We start from the raw sequence: 17,504 nt of genomic DNA, 5'->3' as shown, positions 1-17,504 counted from the left end.
AATAATCCAACCTCAGCAGCTGATAGCCCCTCCCACTCAGCAGTAGCTCCACCCATTTCACTACATAAGCAAAACTACGGGCATTGAGTGCATGAACTGGTCAACATTACACTCTTTTTATCAGCAGAGTAAGTGCTTCATCCTGGCATTTGAAGTGCATTATAATTATTTTTAGAGTTTTCAGTGTGAACGCACTATTTATTCTGCAAAATAGCATAGAATAGTGCACAAGTATGCGATTTGGGACGCACCTAATGTCTGTGTGTTTATGATTCCTTTAAAGCAATGAATCAGCGCCTCTACAACTGCAGGAGTGGACGTGCATTAAGAGCTGCTCTTCAACAAAGCCAGGAAAGCCTTCCAGCACAGAAAGCGGGCCGTGATGATCCACCCACCGCTCCACTGCTCAACACAATAGCAGCTTCAGAGACACTCATTAGGGCTTCACAACAATGCAGACACAGCCGTGGGCCGCAGCCGAGCCCCTGTTCCCCTGCCCGACTGCAGAAAATCAGCAATACATCAAGAAGACAGAGATCTGAAGGTGCAGTGAGCCAGGATTTGTTTTAAGTAATTCAATTGAAATTAATATTAAACACATACAGAAAAGTAATAATGTAAATCTAAAATACCAATAAATACTGTTTAAGTTAAAATGATTTGCCCTCCTGTGGAACTGAAATATTTCTCCAGTGCTGTTTAACAAAGCAAATCACTCCTTTTCTTCTGGACAATGTCTTATTTCTTATGGTTTAGCTGGAATAAAAGAGGTTTTAAAAGTGATCTATAATGATTTGTAGACTTTTATTTTAAAGTGATTATTATTGTTAGCAATATTTACTCTTTCAAATATTTAAAGTGATATTTAATGTATTAAGGAAGTTTTCACAGTATTTCCTTTAATATTTTTTTTTCTGGAGAAAGTCTTTTGTTTTATTTCAGCTAGTAATTTTTTAAAAGGTCAATATTATTTTAAAAGGTCAATATAACCCTTTAATATTAAGAATCTCAATATTTTCAACCACAATATTAGTGTTGGATTGTCTCCAGAACAAACCACTGTTATACAATGACTTGCTTAATTACCCTCAATTTACCCTAATTACCCTAGTGAAGCCTTTACATGCCACTTTAAGCTTGTGCTAGTGTCTTGAAGAATATCTAGTCTAATATTATGTGCTGTCATCATGACAAAGAGAAAAGACAGAGTTAATAGGAATGAGTTATTAAAACTATGATTAGAAATGTTGAAATAAAACTTAATTAGAAATTAATACATTTCTATTAAAAACAAATAGAAGTTAGGGTAAAATATAAAAGTATATATTAAATATATACAATATATTTTTAAAAAAATAATAATAATTAATATAAGTTGTATAATATTTAATTACTTAATAGAATTAATAGAACAGGAGGGCAAATAATTCTGACTTCAACTGTATTATGAGAATTATATCAGTTCTGTGCGTGCGTGCATTTCAATCCTGGAGGGATTCTAAACCTCTATTCCTGCTTGATGAGGAGCTGTTACAGCTGTCAATCAATCAATCAATGATAAAGCAGAACTGGCCTTTTTACACACTCTAAAAGATGCCAGATTGGATCAGATATGGACACACCCAGGGGTACTGATTTCATTTAAATGACATTTTTAAATCCATCTGATGGGTTTGTACATATTTGACCAGCACTGGGTCCAGGCCCTGCATATTGTTTAAGAGTGTGAGCTCAAGCATTGTGAGTTGATCTATTTATACCTCTGGAAGTCATGTAAGCGTGTGTGTGTGTGTGTACACGTACGTGCATGTACATAAAAAAAAGCTGGGTTGTTGTAACCCAATGTTGGTTTTGTCCATATCTGACCCAGCATTGGGTTACAACAACCCAGCATTTTTTACATGCATGCACCCGCACCACTTCAAGAGCTATAAATGGATCAGCTCACAATTCATTTTTTTGCCAATTTAAATTTAACCTAACTGTTTTGTTTGTCCACATTTAACCCAACATTGGGTTATGACAACCCAGCTTTTTTCTTCTTTTCTTTCTTTGTTTGTTGTGGTGGCCGCCATATGGTGTACAATTATTTTCATTCCTTAGCACTGAATTGCTGGGTTGTTTAATCCTAAAATTTGGTCAAATTTGGATTTGGTGGGGTTTGTTCAACCATATTTGCACAAAAATTGGGTTAAAACGACACAGAATTTGTTTTAGAGTGCGCCTTATAGGTAGTGACGGTTCTCAATCAATCAATCAATCAATCAATCAATATAAACCCAGCCCTTCATACAGGTCAAGCATTGTGGGTTTATCTAAAAATTACTCTGGAAGTTATTTTGTGTGTGTTGGATTGTCATAACCCAACTTTGGGTCACATATGGACAAAGCCAACTGTTAACTGTTGTGTTTGCTCGTGTTTATAACCCACATTGTGAACAGTTATTATGCAGGATGAAGAAAATGCTGGGCTGTTTAAACCCAATATTTGGTCAAATTTGGACGAACCAAAAGCTGGTTCACACTTAACCCAACTGTTAGGTTAATTCATCCATAACACTGAAATAAACAACCCAACATTTTAGAGTGTGCCTGATGAGCTGTGACAGCTGTCAATCAATAACTCCATCAATCAAACAAACGGTGAGAAACAGAACCGGCCCTTTTCTGAGGTCAAACATTGTGGGTTGGTCCATGGAAGGGTGTGTGTCTGTAAAAAGCAGAGTTGTCACTGGGGTTGTCTGTATTTGACCCCAGTATTCTTTATAATAACCCAGCATTTTTAGAGTGTGCTTGATGAGCAGTGACAGCTGTCAATCAATCATACACAGTGAGAAACATTAGTGTGTGTGTGTGTGTGTGTGTGTGTGTGTGTGTGTGTGTGTGTGTGTGTTTAAGAAAAATGCTGGGTTGTTGTAACCCAACATTGGGTCAAATACAGTTAATGAATTACATTTTTCAATTAAATTGAAAAAAAAAATTCACTGTGCCAACTGTCAATCAATCTACCCATCCAATCAATCAATCAATCATTCATTCACGGTGAGAAACAGAAGCTGATGCTTTCGTGAGGTCAAGCATTGTGGGTTGATCCTTAAATAGCCCTTGGCGTGTGCGTGTATGTGTGGGTGTGTGCATGTTTGTGTGTGTGTGCGCGCGCGTAACCCCAACGACAGGGTAATTTTTCTCCATTAATTGTAAATCTTTTAACCCAACCTCTGTGTTCAACCACATTTAACCCAACATCATTAGCTTAAAACAACCCAGCATGACCCTTAGTATACTATGTGAATTTCTCAGGAAATGTGTGTGTGTCTATGTACGTGTATGTGTGTGCGTATCTGTCAAAAATGCTTGGTTATCATAACCCAACGATGGGTCAAATACGGACAAGCCTATCGACAGGTTGATTTCTCAATTAAGTGTGAACGATAAAAGTAGATTTAACCCAACATCATGATCTTAAAACAACCCAGCATTATTCACCCCAGTGTGCCCCCGCCGACAGCTTGTGTCTGTGTACCTGGATTTGTCGTGTCTGCCGAGCTCGTCCTCGCTGCCGCTGCCGGTCTGGAGCTCGATGGTGTTGCAGGACGGCTCCTCGTCCGGTTCATCGTCCTCCTCCGCCGCCTGGATGGCCACGGTGATGGTGACCGGAGCGCTGATCTCCCGCGGCGGCTGCTCGCTGCTCATGGTGTCCGCCGGGCTCGCCTGCTCTCCGGCTGCCGCGCTGGAGTCTGCCGCGCTGCACGGAGAAGCGACGCGGAGCGGAAAACACAAACTCCCCAGGCGCCTGCGCAGCTCGATGGCGGCCGACAGGAAGCGCTCCACGGCGGGGCAGAGCGCGCGGAATCTGCGCCACGGAGCGGCGGTGTCGGAGGAGGAAGCGCGGCCGTCTGGAGCTGCTACTTCCTCATATGTAAGCGGCTTTGTGCGCCGGAACGAAGCTCTGGGATTGGGCCGCGCCTCCCCAACCCACCCGCTAAACTCCAGCCAGGAGGGCGGCAGCAGGAGCGCGACGCACCGTAGCAACGCGTTCAGCACGCGCGACATTTCTTCACGTTTTCTCATTGCTTTCCTTACAGGAGTCGCGAGCGCGTCGCTCGTGCATTTATATCGGCGACATTTCTCTTCACGTGAAGGCAATTAAGGAGTTGTCGCTAATTGAAAGTTAAATGAGCGCAGAGTCTGGCCTCACGCGATTGGATAATAGGATTTGACGGATTATTATTAGGGCTCAGGAGGACGAAACAAACGTCCTGGAGATGAACGTGTGTGTGTGTGTGTGTGTGTGTGTGTGTGTGTGTGTGTGTGTGTGTGTGTGTGTTTGGGGGGTTTCCAGTTCTGGTTTGTAGCCGGAAAAGCATCCGCTGCGTAAAACATATGCTGCAATAGTTGTCGGTTCATTCCACTGTGGTGACCCCTGATTAATAAAGGGACTCAGCTGTAGGACAATGACTGAATGAATGAATCATAACAGGAATACATTTTATTAATTTATTTTACGTTTTTTATTGCTTAAATAAATGCTTGAAATGGAAACTCCACATTCTCTTTTAAACATGTGTAACACAAACATGAGGAGACCAAATCGTAAAAATGAATAAACAACATTATATTATATCTATTATTAGTGTTATCACTAGTATTATTTATTCAATTATTCATAAATTGTATTTTATTAATGTCCACCCCTAAACCCAGCCCACTGTACAATCTGAATTATACAGTATCACAAAGATGTATGCTGTATATGCGTATCCACAGCTGTATCCCTTCTAGACTTTACAGGCAAGTACTCTTGGACAGCGCGCGATTTACAAACTATTTTAATATAAAAACTAAAGTTCACATAATATTGCAGAAAAAGCTGTGTTAAATCATGAAGATCTGATGACGTCTCTTCCTAATTACAGTTGTTCTCAGTGGCGTTGGTGCATTTCTCACAGCACTATTTACATTTGCACAACAGTTCCTGCATTTCTCAAAACAATTAGTCATTTGTGCACATCACAGTAGCAGTTTCTCATTCCTTTCAACACATTGCAGATGCTTTTGGACATGCATCAACTGCTTCCACACAACTCTCTGCTGTTTATAACATTATAATCTGCTCATGTCATGTCAGTCAAAATGAACTGAACTTGTGAATGCTGAACAGTCTCTCCATATTAAACTAACAGTCCTCATTTCACTCCTGGAGTCATTACATACACAAATGCTGAACTAGAGTCAAAATCTGTCAGCACATTTAATAAAACATTTTAAATCTTTTATTTTTCTGAAAATGTCTCCTAAATTGAACAGTTTGATGACTGGTTTACAGACCTGTGTATGTTGTTGGTTCAGTTCCGATATGTGCTGCATTATTGTGTACAGTTGTGCACAGAAAGCTTGTTTGTTGTAAATAAGGCTGTTTATTCTTCTGCACAATGCTGTCAATAAGTCAGAATTGTAAAGAGCATCTGCAGTAAACATGTGACATACATATTCAGTGTGTTCTACTCAGATACCTCACTAAATGCAGTGATGTCTCACTTTACTGTAGTCTGGCTGTGCTAATAGTATATAGTGCTGCTGTCTTGAGCATTTCAGGACGTGTCACCAACATTGACTTGTTTGCATTGGAATAAATGTCCAGAGTAAACTGTGATAATGAAAACAGGACAAAGCCATTTGACTATCCTGTTGATAATCAATGGTGTCAGGACTCTTCATCTTGATCACACTGACACTTTCACTGACATCAATACTTGCTTTTGTGGAATGAGCTCTCCTTTTTGAGAAAGTGACGCGCTTCTGCAGGTTATCAGCAAGGGTTTTGCACTGTTTTGAGAAATGCATGAACTGTTGTGCAAATGTAAATAGTGTTGTGAGAAATGCACCAACGCCACTGAGAACAACTGTAAATGAATAAATGCAGAAAAATAATATTAGTCAAAGTAAGTAATAGACAGACAGACAGACAGACAGACAGACAGACAGACAGACAGATAGATAGACAGACAGACAGACAGACAGACAGACAGACAGACAGACAGACAGACAGACAGACAGATAGATAGATAGATAGATAGATAGATAGATAGATAGATAGATAGATAGATAGATAGATAGATAGATAGATAGATAGATAGATAGACAGACAGACAGACAGACAGATAGATGCATAGACAGATACATAGCCAGTCAGACAGACAGACAGAAAGGCAGATAGATAGATAGATAGATAGATAGATAGATAGATAGATAGATAGATAGATAGATAGATAGATAGATAGATAGATAGATAGATAGATAGATAGATAGATAGATAGATAGATAGATAGATAGATAGATAGATAGATAGATAGATAGATAGACAGACAGACAGATAGATAGATAGATAGATAGAAAGACAGACAGACAGACAGACACATAGATCGATAGACAGACAGACAGATAGATGCATAGACAGATACATAGCCAGTCAGACAGACAGACAGAAAGGCAGATAGATAGATAGATAGATAGATAGATAGACAGACAGACAGACAGACAGACAGACAGACAGACACATAGATCGATAGACAGACAGACAGATAGATGCATAGACAGATACATAGCCAGTCAGACAGACAGACAGAAAGGCAGATAGATAGATAGATAGATAGATAGACAGACAGACAGATAGATAGATAGATAGATAGATAGATAGAAAGACAGACAGACAGACAGACAGACACATAGATCGATAGACAGACAGACAGATAGATGCATAGACAGATACATAGCCAGTCAGACAGACAGACAGAAAGGCAGATAGATAGATAGATAGATAGATAGATAGATAGATAGATAGATAGATAGATAGATAGATAGATAGATAGATAGATAGATAGATAGATAGATAGATAGACAGACAGACAGACAGACAGAAAGACAGACAGACAGACAGACAGACAGACAGACACATAGATCGATAGACAGACAGACAGATAGATGCATAGACAGATACATAGCCAGTCAGACAGACAGACAGAAAGGCAGATAGATAGATAGATAGATAGATAGACAGACAGACAGACAGACAGACAGACAGACAGACAGAGTGATAGTGTAGTTTGGCTTCTTATAACATGAAAACACACTTGTGTATATATACGTGTCCCTATGCCAGAAATGCACAGCTGTATAATAGAGTACTAATATTGAGAGTGTGCGTGCGTGTGTGTGTGTGTGTGTGTGTGAGTCACTGCTGCTGTGAGCTGCTCTGGAGTCATTCTGCATGACGTCACATTCTTGTCCTGCCCATTGATGATGACACATGTCAGCTACTGGTGAGCATGCACACACACACAAACACCAAGATACACATGCACACACAGAAACATATATGCACGCACACATATATGCACATACACACTCACATGAACAAACATATGCTCACACACACATATAAGCACACAGGTGTCTCCATCAGTCTGGTGTCCAGCTCTGTCTGCTCATTCTCTGCTGCTTCTCCACCCCCTTGTGTGTGTGTGTGTGTGTGTGTGTGTGTGTGTGTGTGTGTGTGTGTGTGTGTGTGTGTGTGTGTGTGTGTGTGTGTGTGTGTGTGTGTGTGTGTGTGTGTGTGTGTGTGTGTGTGTGTGTGTGTGTGTGTGTGTGTGTGTGTGTGTGTGTGTGTGTGTGTGTGTGTGTTATTACAGGTGAAGCCGTGCTGCGTTACTGAGAAACACACAATACTGAAGCTCATTCAGAGGCTGCTCATGAATATGCAGATGATTATTGACCATCAGCAGCAGCTCATGTGCAAACGCTCAAACCTCTGTTTCCTAGAAGGAGAAATAATGATCAGCCAATGAAACACATCAGAGACTCTGTGAGATGCATGTGGGACCGCTTTATTATTTCATTATTGAAATTAGTGTGTTAGTCAGGTGTAGCACTAGTGTCATTTTCTTTTTGGCTTAGTCCCATTATTAATCAGGGGTCGCCACAGCGGAATGAACCACCAACTTATCCAGCATATGTTTTAAGCAGTGGATGCCATTCCAGCTGCAACCCAGTACCTGGAAACATCCAAACACAACTCGTTCACACACACACACACACACACACTATGGCCAATTAAGCTTACTCAATTCCCCTATAGCGCATGTGTTTGGACTGTGGGGGAAACCGGAGCACCTGGAGGAAATCTACGCCAACACGGGGAGAACATGCAAACTCCACACAGATACGCCAACTGAACCAGTCGGGGCTTGAACCAGCGACCTTCTTGCTTTAAGGCGAATGTGCTGAGGTGATGCTATCAGGCGTAGAGCTGAGAAAAACTGTGTTATTTGCAGGTTTGTCCTCCGGAACAAAAGAAAGAAATAGAGTGTGAGAGATTAGCTGACAGAGTTAACACAGTGGGGTCTGAACATCACACTGTGAGTGGATTAAAAAAGAAATAGTCTGATGTAAAGATGCAGGTTAAGAGGAGAACAGCGGTGCACCGTCATACTGTGGAGCGAACTGGGGATGCTGAACTAACTTTCCTCACTTTACTGTCTGGAGTAGTGTCCGTGTCTGTGGGACATACAGATGTATTAGAGGAACACTTTGTTAGGGCGGTATAGCAGCACCTCTGCTATTATCAAGGCAGCGCCACCTGCATTTCAGCTGCCCAATCGCCTGCTCTACAACTGACCGAGAGTGAGAATGACCATCACTGTATCTGTGCTCTTGGTCAGTGTGTGGGTTGTTGAGGGGGTTAACAGCCATGTCTTTAATGGAGAACCCCGCTCTCTTGATATGCAGGCCCGGGGCATCCATAGAGGCGACCTAGGCCGCCGCCTAGGGCGGTAGATAGAGAGGGCAGTGTCCGCCACCCCCTTCTTCACTTTTATCCATGACAACACCAACCCCTCCCATCCACCTTCGCCCCCCTTCCCCTGTCTTCATTATCATCCACGAAACCTGAGCACTACCCCCCCCTTAGGGCAGGAGAATATAACAGAGAGGGCGGCGTCCGCGATCCCCCTTTGTAGTGTGCAATTTAACATAATAGCTCTAGGAGTCGCCAATGGAAATAAAACGAACATACACAAGAAATACACGTACGCCAGACATGAAGTTGGCATCGACCAACACACATTCTCACGTTCATTTCATCATTACTAAATCCATTTTCAAATTCTTGCTGCAACCCATCACTGGGAAACACCCACACACACTCATACTCTACGACTAGTTTAGTTGATCAATTCCCCTATAGCGCATGTGTTTGGACTGTGGGGGAAACCGGAGCAAACCCACGGCAACACGGGGAGAACATGCAAACTCCACACAGAAACACCACCTGACCAAGCCGGGAATCGAACCAGCGACCTTTTTGCTGTGAGGTGATTGTGCTACCCACTGCGCCACCGTGCTGCCCATTCAACTTTATTAATAACCATTAAGACATAAGAAAGGATCCACGCCATCAGGTCAAATATAGACAAACCCAACGTTGGGTTCACTTTATATTTCACTTTTAAATATAACTTTTAACTTTGTCTAAATTTGAACATTCAACATTGTGTTAAAAACAACCCAGCGATTTTTTTGAGTGTATCACATTATCACAAGTGCAGCAAACACTCTTTAACGAGACAGCTCACCCAAAAATGACAATTGTGTCATCATTTAGATGTCGTTTGAGTTTCTTTTTTGCGCTGAACACAAAAGAAGATCATTTGAAGCATGTTGGAAACTGGTAACCATTGACTTCCATTGTAATCATTTTCCTATGGTAGTCAATAATTTCCGGTTTTCAACATTCTTCAAATATCTTCCTTTGTGTTCAACTGAAGAAGCTCATTAAATGTTTGAATACACTCAAACGAGAGTAAACAGCGAGTAATTTATATTTTTTGGGTGAACTGGCCCTTTAAATACAGGTTGCAGTGAGCTTTTCTCAATAGTGCAAAGGAAAAAGTTCCCGACAGACTGATCTGATTGGTTTAATAAATTCAGCACGGCACAAAGAAAGACTTGATTTGGATTAAATCAGAGGAGATTGAGCCAAGGACAGTCAGTCTGTGTGTGTGAAAGAGCTTCAGTCTGTTCAGATGAGGATTGTGTGAGCTGAAGCAGATGCTGAGAAACACTGAGATAATGAGCAGGTGCTGGAGCTCATAAGCATATTCAGCACAGGAGCGCACAAACATGATAACAACAGCTCACTTCATCAACAGGCAGTCTTTATGTAGGAATAAAAACTAACATGTGAAGAACTGTTCTCATTTGGACATGCTGTTAATTAATATTATTAATAATAATAGAAAGAGAGGCACGGTGTCCCCACAGCAAGAAGGTCGCTGGTTTGAGTCCCGGCTGGGTCAGTTGGTGTTTCTGTGTGGAGTTTGCATGTTCTTTTCGTGTTGGCGTGGGTTTCCTTCGGGTGCTCTGGTTCAAACAATTGCACTATAGGGAAATTGATTAACTAAATTGGCAGTAGTATATGGGTGTTTCCCAGTTCTGGGTTGCAGCTAGAAGGGCATCCGCTGCGTAAAACATATGCTGGAATAGTTGGCGGTTCATTCCACTGTGGCATCCCCTGATTAATAAAGGGACTAAGCTGAAAGAAAATGAATGAATAATAATAGTAATACATTTTATTTATTTATATTACGTTTTTTTATTGAGTGAAAAATTTGGAAATGCTTGAAATGGCAGACACAGGGAAAGACTTTCCACATTCTCTTTTAAACATGTCTAACACAAACATGAGAAGACGAAATAGTAAAAATAAAATAGAAATAATAAAAATGAATAAATAACATTGTATTATATCATTTATTAGTATTATTATAACGATTATTATTCATTTTATTTATTAAATTATTCATTAAATTGTATTTTATTAATGTTTTCCTCTAAACCCAACTCTCACAGTAATGTAAATCTGAATGATACAGTATGTGCGCGTCCACAGCTGTATCCCTTCTACACTTTACCGACAGGTACTCTTGGACAGCGGCTGGCAGCGGAAGTGCTGGTTACTGTTTACTTTAGGTTGGTTGCTAAGGATGCGCTTTCCAGGAGATGCAACGTGAAAGCTCGCTGTAAATCTGATTTTCTTTAACATGTATCTGAACAAGCTTGTGTCCGTGAGTGAGAAGTGAAGCGAAAATGCGCTCCTCTAAGCAGCGGAAGTGCAGTAGCAGCGGGCGGTTTCTGCCATCTGCGGTAAGAGTTTGATGAAGAGCTGATAAATCTCACGAAGAGCCGTGTGATGAAACACTATAGTGCTGTTTAATTATACTATAGTAAACTGTAGATATTATAGTAACTATTTGTTAACGATTGCTCCAGCATCTGTAGTTTTAACAAAAGTGAACTGATAATGTAGTATATTTTATTGTTTACTACAGTAAACTGTGGCGTATGGTAGTAAAATATACACTATAGTTATAGAAAACGACAGTATTGACTCATTTGTTTATAATACTGTAGTCGTTGTGTTACCATAGCAACTATAAAACTACAGCAAATCAATTGATAGTTGTGGTACCATAGCAACTGTAGAATTACTACAACATCAATTGCTTAAGTTGTTGTGTTACCATAGCAACTGTATAATTACTATAACAGATCGATTGATATAGTTATTGTTACTATAGCAACCATATAATTACTACAACATTAATTGCTTAAGTTGTTGGGCTACCATAGCAACTGTAGAATTACTACAACAGATTGATTTATATAGTTTTTGTGTTACCATAGCAACTGTAGAATCACTACAACAGATCGATTGATATAGTTGTTGTGTTACCATAACAACTGTAGAATCACTACAACAAATTTGTTGATATAGTTGTTGTGTTACCATAGCAACTGTAGAATTGCTACAACAGATTGATTGAAATAGTTGTTGTGTTACCGTAACAACTGTAGAATTACTACAACATCAATTGCTTAAGTTGTTGTGTTACCATAGTAACTGTAGAATTACTATAACAGATCGATTGATATAGTTATTGTTACCATAGCAACCATAGAATTACTACAACATCAATTGCTTAAGTTGTTGTGCTACCATAGCAACTGTAGAATTACTACAACAGATTGATTTATATAGTTCTTGTGTTACCATAGCAACTGTATAATCATAACAACAGATCGATTGAAATAGTTGTTGTGTCACCATAGCAACTGTATAATCATGACAACAGATCGATTGAAATAGTTGTTGTGTTACCATAGCAACTGTATTATCATGACAACAGATCGATTGAAATAGTTGTTGTGTTACCATAGCAACTGTATTATCATGACAACAGATCGATTGAAATAGTTGTTGTGTTACCATAGCAACTGTAGCATCACTACAACAGATAGACTGATATAGTTGTTGTTACCATAGCAACTGTAAAATTAACAGAATAATTAATTCAAGTACTTGTATTATTGTAAATACTGTAGTGCTTTTGAACCATTATATAGTAAATATTGTGGTTCAAAAACACAGTGATGAATAGTCATGAGCTCATTCACTGCTCAGCATGTTTATTGGACATAATAACAACAATTAGAAAAGAATGTAGTGTGTAATAGAGGACTTTAAAAGTGTTGCAGTGTTTACACACATGGTCTATTATGAGATTGTTTGACCTGCTGGGCTTTTGTGTGTAGAGTTATAATACTGTGTGGATGTATATTGCTCTTTTTAACATTTAATCTTGTTGTCTTTTATAATGTAGTATAATTTTAATCACATTTTTTCCTTAAATCAAGCCAATGAGCAAAATAATGTTATTAATAAAGAAGCGAAAACTAGATTGTTTTATTTACTCCACTGGCAGAATATGTTGCCTGTTTTATGGAAAAACTGCCTTCATTTTGATCCATTGTTTCTGAAAACAAGACTATCTGTTTCGCTTGCCTAGAAAATGCTTCTTGATTTTAGAATTTTGAGATGTTTATGCAAGAAACAAGACTAGCTCACACCACTGTACTGTATGTGTATAATATATTTGTAATGAAGTAAATAAAATGTATCATGGACTGTTGTGTAAAATGCATTAAAGAAGTCGCATAATAATAAGCAGCAGTATATATAAGTTCAGCATTATGTAAATCCAGTGTGTTGTGGTGTTTCTGATGTTGTGCGTGTTTCTGCAGGTTCACAGCAGCTATAAGCAGCATCTTGCAGCAGTCAGCTCTTTACTGCCGGACAGACTGAGCCGCAGACCTGTGAGTGTTTATCAATGATCACCACCACTGTGCTTTATGTTACACACACACACACACACACTTCAACACTTTCTACACATCTTGTAATGTCTCTGGAATGAAATGTTATGTGTGTGAATGAAAGACTGCTCAGTTATATAGCAACACAATATAAAACAACCCGAGCTGACCAGTGTGCTTCACAATTACTAAAACCCACAAACAACCAAAGCCAAGTGAAACAAAGAATTAAAGGAAAATAAAGCATTTAGTGGGTCAGAAAATAGGAAATAAAAGCCATTTATCTAATTGGATGGGGATTTGTGTGAGTTCAGAGGTAGTTATAGGTCCACTAGAGCATAACTATTGACAGAACACTGAAATACACTCACCGGCCACTTTATTAGGTACACCTGTCCAACTGCTTGTTAGCGCAAATGTCTACCACATTCAGATGCTCGGCTCAAAATTTGGCCTCAACAACATGAAAGCATGGATCATCCTGCCTTGTATCAGCGGTTCAGGCTGGTGGTGGTGGTGTAATGGTGTGGGGGAGATTTTCTTTAGGTCCATTAGTACCAATTGAGCATCAACGCCACAGCCTACCTGAGTATTGCTGCTGACCATGTCCATCCCTTTATGAGCACAGTGTCTCCATCTTCTGATGGCTACTTCCAGCAGGATAACGCAGCATGTCATAAAGCTCAATCATCTCAGACTGGTTTCTTGAACATGACGATGAGTTCACTGTACTCAAATGGCCTCCACAGTCACCAGAGCTCAATCCAATAGAGCAGCTTTGGGATGTGGTGGAACGGGAGATTGGCATCATGGATGTGCAGCCGACAAATCTGCAGCAACTGTGTGATGCTATCATGACAATATGGAGCAAAATCTCTGAGGAATATTTCCAGTAGCTTGCTGAATCTCTGCCATGAAGGATTAAGGCAGTTCTGAAGGTAAAAGTGGGTCAAATCTGGTACTAGTGAGGTGTACCTAATAAAGTGGCCGGTGAGTGTATCTTCTGTTGACCACATTAATATTCTGTTCATCAATATTATTATCGTTTATCCTCTGGGCTCTGCTGAACGCTTGATTGTGATTGGCTGTTGTTTTCATTAAGTTGTTCAGCAGTGAGCGTGACTGTAATGTTGTGATGTTCTTCATTCATCAGCTGGATCTGAGGTTATCAAATGACCTGAAGAACACTTTCAATGTGGACGCCTTGAAAACACAACCATGCACAAGCGGTACAGGACTCTGTGTGTGTTTGTGTGTGTGTTTGTGTGTGTTTGTGTGTGCGTGTGTGTGTGTGTTTCTCTTTGTATGTGTGTGTACTTGTGTGTATCTTTCTCTCTATACTCAAATATAGGCAAGCATGCACACACTCAAACATACACACTCAAATTAACAAAAGTGCAAACACACACACACACACACAAACACACATACACACTATAACAGAACACACACTCGCACACATACACACATAAATTAAATCACAATACACACACACAGCTCACACCATGCTGCACAATCAAAACACACACACACACACACACACACACACACACACACACACACACTCTTATACAAATGCGCAGTGTCTTCTCTCTCTTTCTCTCTCACGAATACATTTTTTCTCACACACACACACACTAACCCAGAACAGACGCTCACACACACACACACACACACACACACACACACACACACACACACACACACACACACACTCCTCCAGAGTCCTAACAGACATGTTATGTGCTGACTCTTCAGCTGATGTCGAGCCGCTGTTCTTCTGCTGCTGATCATTATCGTCTCTTCTGAAGGTGAAACAGGAAGTCTGCGTGACAGTTCTGTCCCCAATTTCCTGTCTGCCACCAGCTTCAGAGATGACATCTCTTCCTGTCCTGAGAGACTCGATCTGGACCGGTACCACGTTCATTCAACACTCAAATGTTGGCAACTTTAAAGATCTGCCATGTTCTTCATTAGTTTTGTGATTTACCAGAGACTGTGCATTCATTCATTATTTTAGCTTAATTTGATTATTATTTTAATTTAATTTTTTATATATATTACTATTTTTGTTATTTTATATTTATTTTTAATCTAGGTTGTTTTTTTATTTTATTTAAAATATTTTATGTTATTGTTTAATTTACATTTTTATTTAATATTTTTTGGTTTATTTAAAAGTTTAATTTTATTTTATATTTAATTTTGACAGTTTTGTTTGTTTTATTTGATTTAAATCATATTATTTCATCGGTTAATTTGAAAGTTTTATTTAGTTTTATATCTATTTTTTATTTAGTTAGTTTGTTTTATTTATTTATTTTTTAAAATACTCTTTCATTATTTCATTATTTATTTAAATTTTTTAGTTGATTTCAATTTTATATTTTATTTAAAAGTTGTATTAAATTTTATATTTATTTTTTATTTAGTTAGTTTGTTTTATTTTGTTTTGTTTAAATCAATACTCTATTTCATTATTTATTTTAAATTTTTAGTTGATTTCAATTTTATATTTTATTTAAAAGTTTTATTAAATTTTATATTTATTTTTAGTTAGTTTGTTTATTTTTTATTTAAAATATTTTATGTTATTGTTTAATTTACATTTTTTATTTTGTATTTTTTTATTTAAAAGTTTAATTTAACTTTATATTTATTTTTGACAGTTTGTTTTATTTGATTTAAATCATATTATTTCATCATTTAATTTAAAAGTTTTATTCAATTTTATATTTATTTTAGTTAGTTTGTTTATTTTATTTTATTTTAAATATTTTATTTCCTTTTTTTACATTTTTTATTTAAATTTTATATTTTATTTTTTAATTTAGTGTATTTACTTTGTTTGTTTTATTTTACTTTAATTTCTTTTTTACATGTTTTACATATCTTTTGGCTTGAGATATTGTTTTTAAACTTAAAATAAAAAAAAAAAATGTGAATAGTATTTTGAAAATGTTGATATATTTATTATTTAGACTGTTTAAAATATGTGTGTTTTTCTGAATCTGTGATGATCTAGTGTCCAGCAGGAGGCAGAAGCGTCTCTCTCTCTGCCTGTCTGTTTGAACAGGTGTGTCATTAAAGCAGTGCTCATCAGTGTGTGTGTTTGCATGTTTTCTCTGCTGTGTGTGTGTGTGTGGGTGTGTGTACGTGCAGGCGTGGACTGACTGATCTGCCGGATCTGCAGTCTCTCCGTGAGCTGCATCAGCTGAACCTGCAGCACAACCTGATCACACACCTGCAGCACCTGCAGAGCCTGCGGAGCCTGCTGCTGCTCGATCTCCATGGCAACCGGCTGATTGACATGTGCGGACTCTCCTCGCTGCGCTGTCTGCGTGTGCTGCTGCTGGGAAACAACCGGTGTGTGTGTGTGTGTGTGTGTGTGTGTGAGAGAGAGAGAGAGAGAGAGAGAGAGAGAGAGAGAGAGCATTTGTGTCTCTCTCTTTGTATCTCTGTGTGTGCCTCTCTGTGTGCATGCTTGTGTAAATCTGTGTGTTTTTGTGTGTATGTATGTATGTATCTGAGTGTATGAATATGGGTGAACACACACATTCATATACACAAAAACACACACACACACACACACACACAGTGTAATCTCTAAGGAATGTTCACGCCCTGCTCTTTAGATCAACAGGACTCTAATTAAACTGTCAGTGTTTGATATCAGAACTGAAGAAGAGTTTGATTCAGTTCTGAAGGAGATCCGACTGCAGAACACCAGTAGCACATTCAGTATATATGTTTAATCATTTAAAAACCTTTCTTTATAAATATGTCTGTATATATTTGTGCTTAAATTAACATTTTAATTATTATTATTTGAACTACTGTTAATTTTTTTAATTTAATAGAAATGTAGACATTTAGAGCTTTTATTTTGTTTAAAATAATATTTTTTAACACATTACTAATATTTTAATTTCAGAAAGTTCAACTTTTTCGTGGAATAATTCAGATTTTTGATCAAAACAAAAGAAATCATTTGTAGTTTTGACCTGCTGAATTGTAGATTTTCTGTTTTTTTCTGTTGTGAGTATTAATAAATAATTATGTTGTATATATTATTAATATTAATTATGTTGTGTGCATTATTTATAATTAATTATGTTGTGTTTATTATTAATAATTAATTATTTTGTGTGTATTATTAATGATTAATTATTTTGTGTTCATTATTTATAATTAATTAGGTTGTGTGCATTATTAATAATTAATTATTTTGTGTGTATTATTATTGATTAATTATGTTGTGTTCATTATTAATAATTATGTTGTGTGTATTAAAA

At 38.1% G+C, this 17,504-nt stretch overlaps 2 protein-coding genes across 7 annotated transcripts in view; one reads left to right on the top strand and one right to left on the bottom strand.

Annotated features, from left to right (window-relative positions):
- larp6a (La ribonucleoprotein 6, translational regulator a) overlaps positions 1-3,892 on the bottom strand; it is a 19,504-nt gene extending 15,612 nt beyond the window's left edge. The window contains exon 1 of the mRNA NM_199903.1: positions 3,524-3,892. Within this exon, the coding sequence (NP_956197.1) occupies positions 3,524-3,693 (170 nt within the window). The 5' untranslated portion in view covers positions 3,694-3,892. The remainder of the gene's footprint in view (positions 1-3,523) is intronic.
- A 7,136-nt stretch (positions 3,893-11,028) lies between these two features.
- Positions 11,029-17,504, top strand: part of lrrc49 (leucine rich repeat containing 49) — a 37,349-nt gene continuing 30,873 nt past the window's right edge. Inside the window, exons 1-5 of one of the 6 annotated variants that reach the window (XM_073930105.1) lie at positions 11,029-11,199; positions 13,138-13,209; positions 14,363-14,438; positions 15,021-15,123; positions 16,372-16,575. In XM_073930105.1, the coding sequence (XP_073786206.1) occupies positions 11,143-11,199; positions 13,138-13,209; positions 14,363-14,438; positions 15,021-15,123; positions 16,372-16,575 (512 nt within the window). In that variant the 5' untranslated portion in view covers positions 11,029-11,142. Of the gene's footprint in view, positions 11,200-13,137; positions 13,210-14,362; positions 14,439-14,967; positions 15,150-16,371; positions 16,576-17,504 lie in introns of all 6 variants that reach the window. The other 5 variants (XM_073930107.1, XM_073930109.1, XM_073930106.1 and 2 more) reach the window with 5 other exon arrangements.

Source organism: Danio rerio, chromosome 18, assembly GCF_049306965.1.
Source record: "Danio rerio strain Tuebingen ecotype United States chromosome 18, GRCz12tu, whole genome shotgun sequence".
Taxonomy (NCBI): domain Eukaryota; kingdom Metazoa; phylum Chordata; class Actinopteri; order Cypriniformes; family Danionidae; genus Danio; species Danio rerio.
This window is presented reverse-complemented; position numbering and strand designations above follow the sequence as displayed.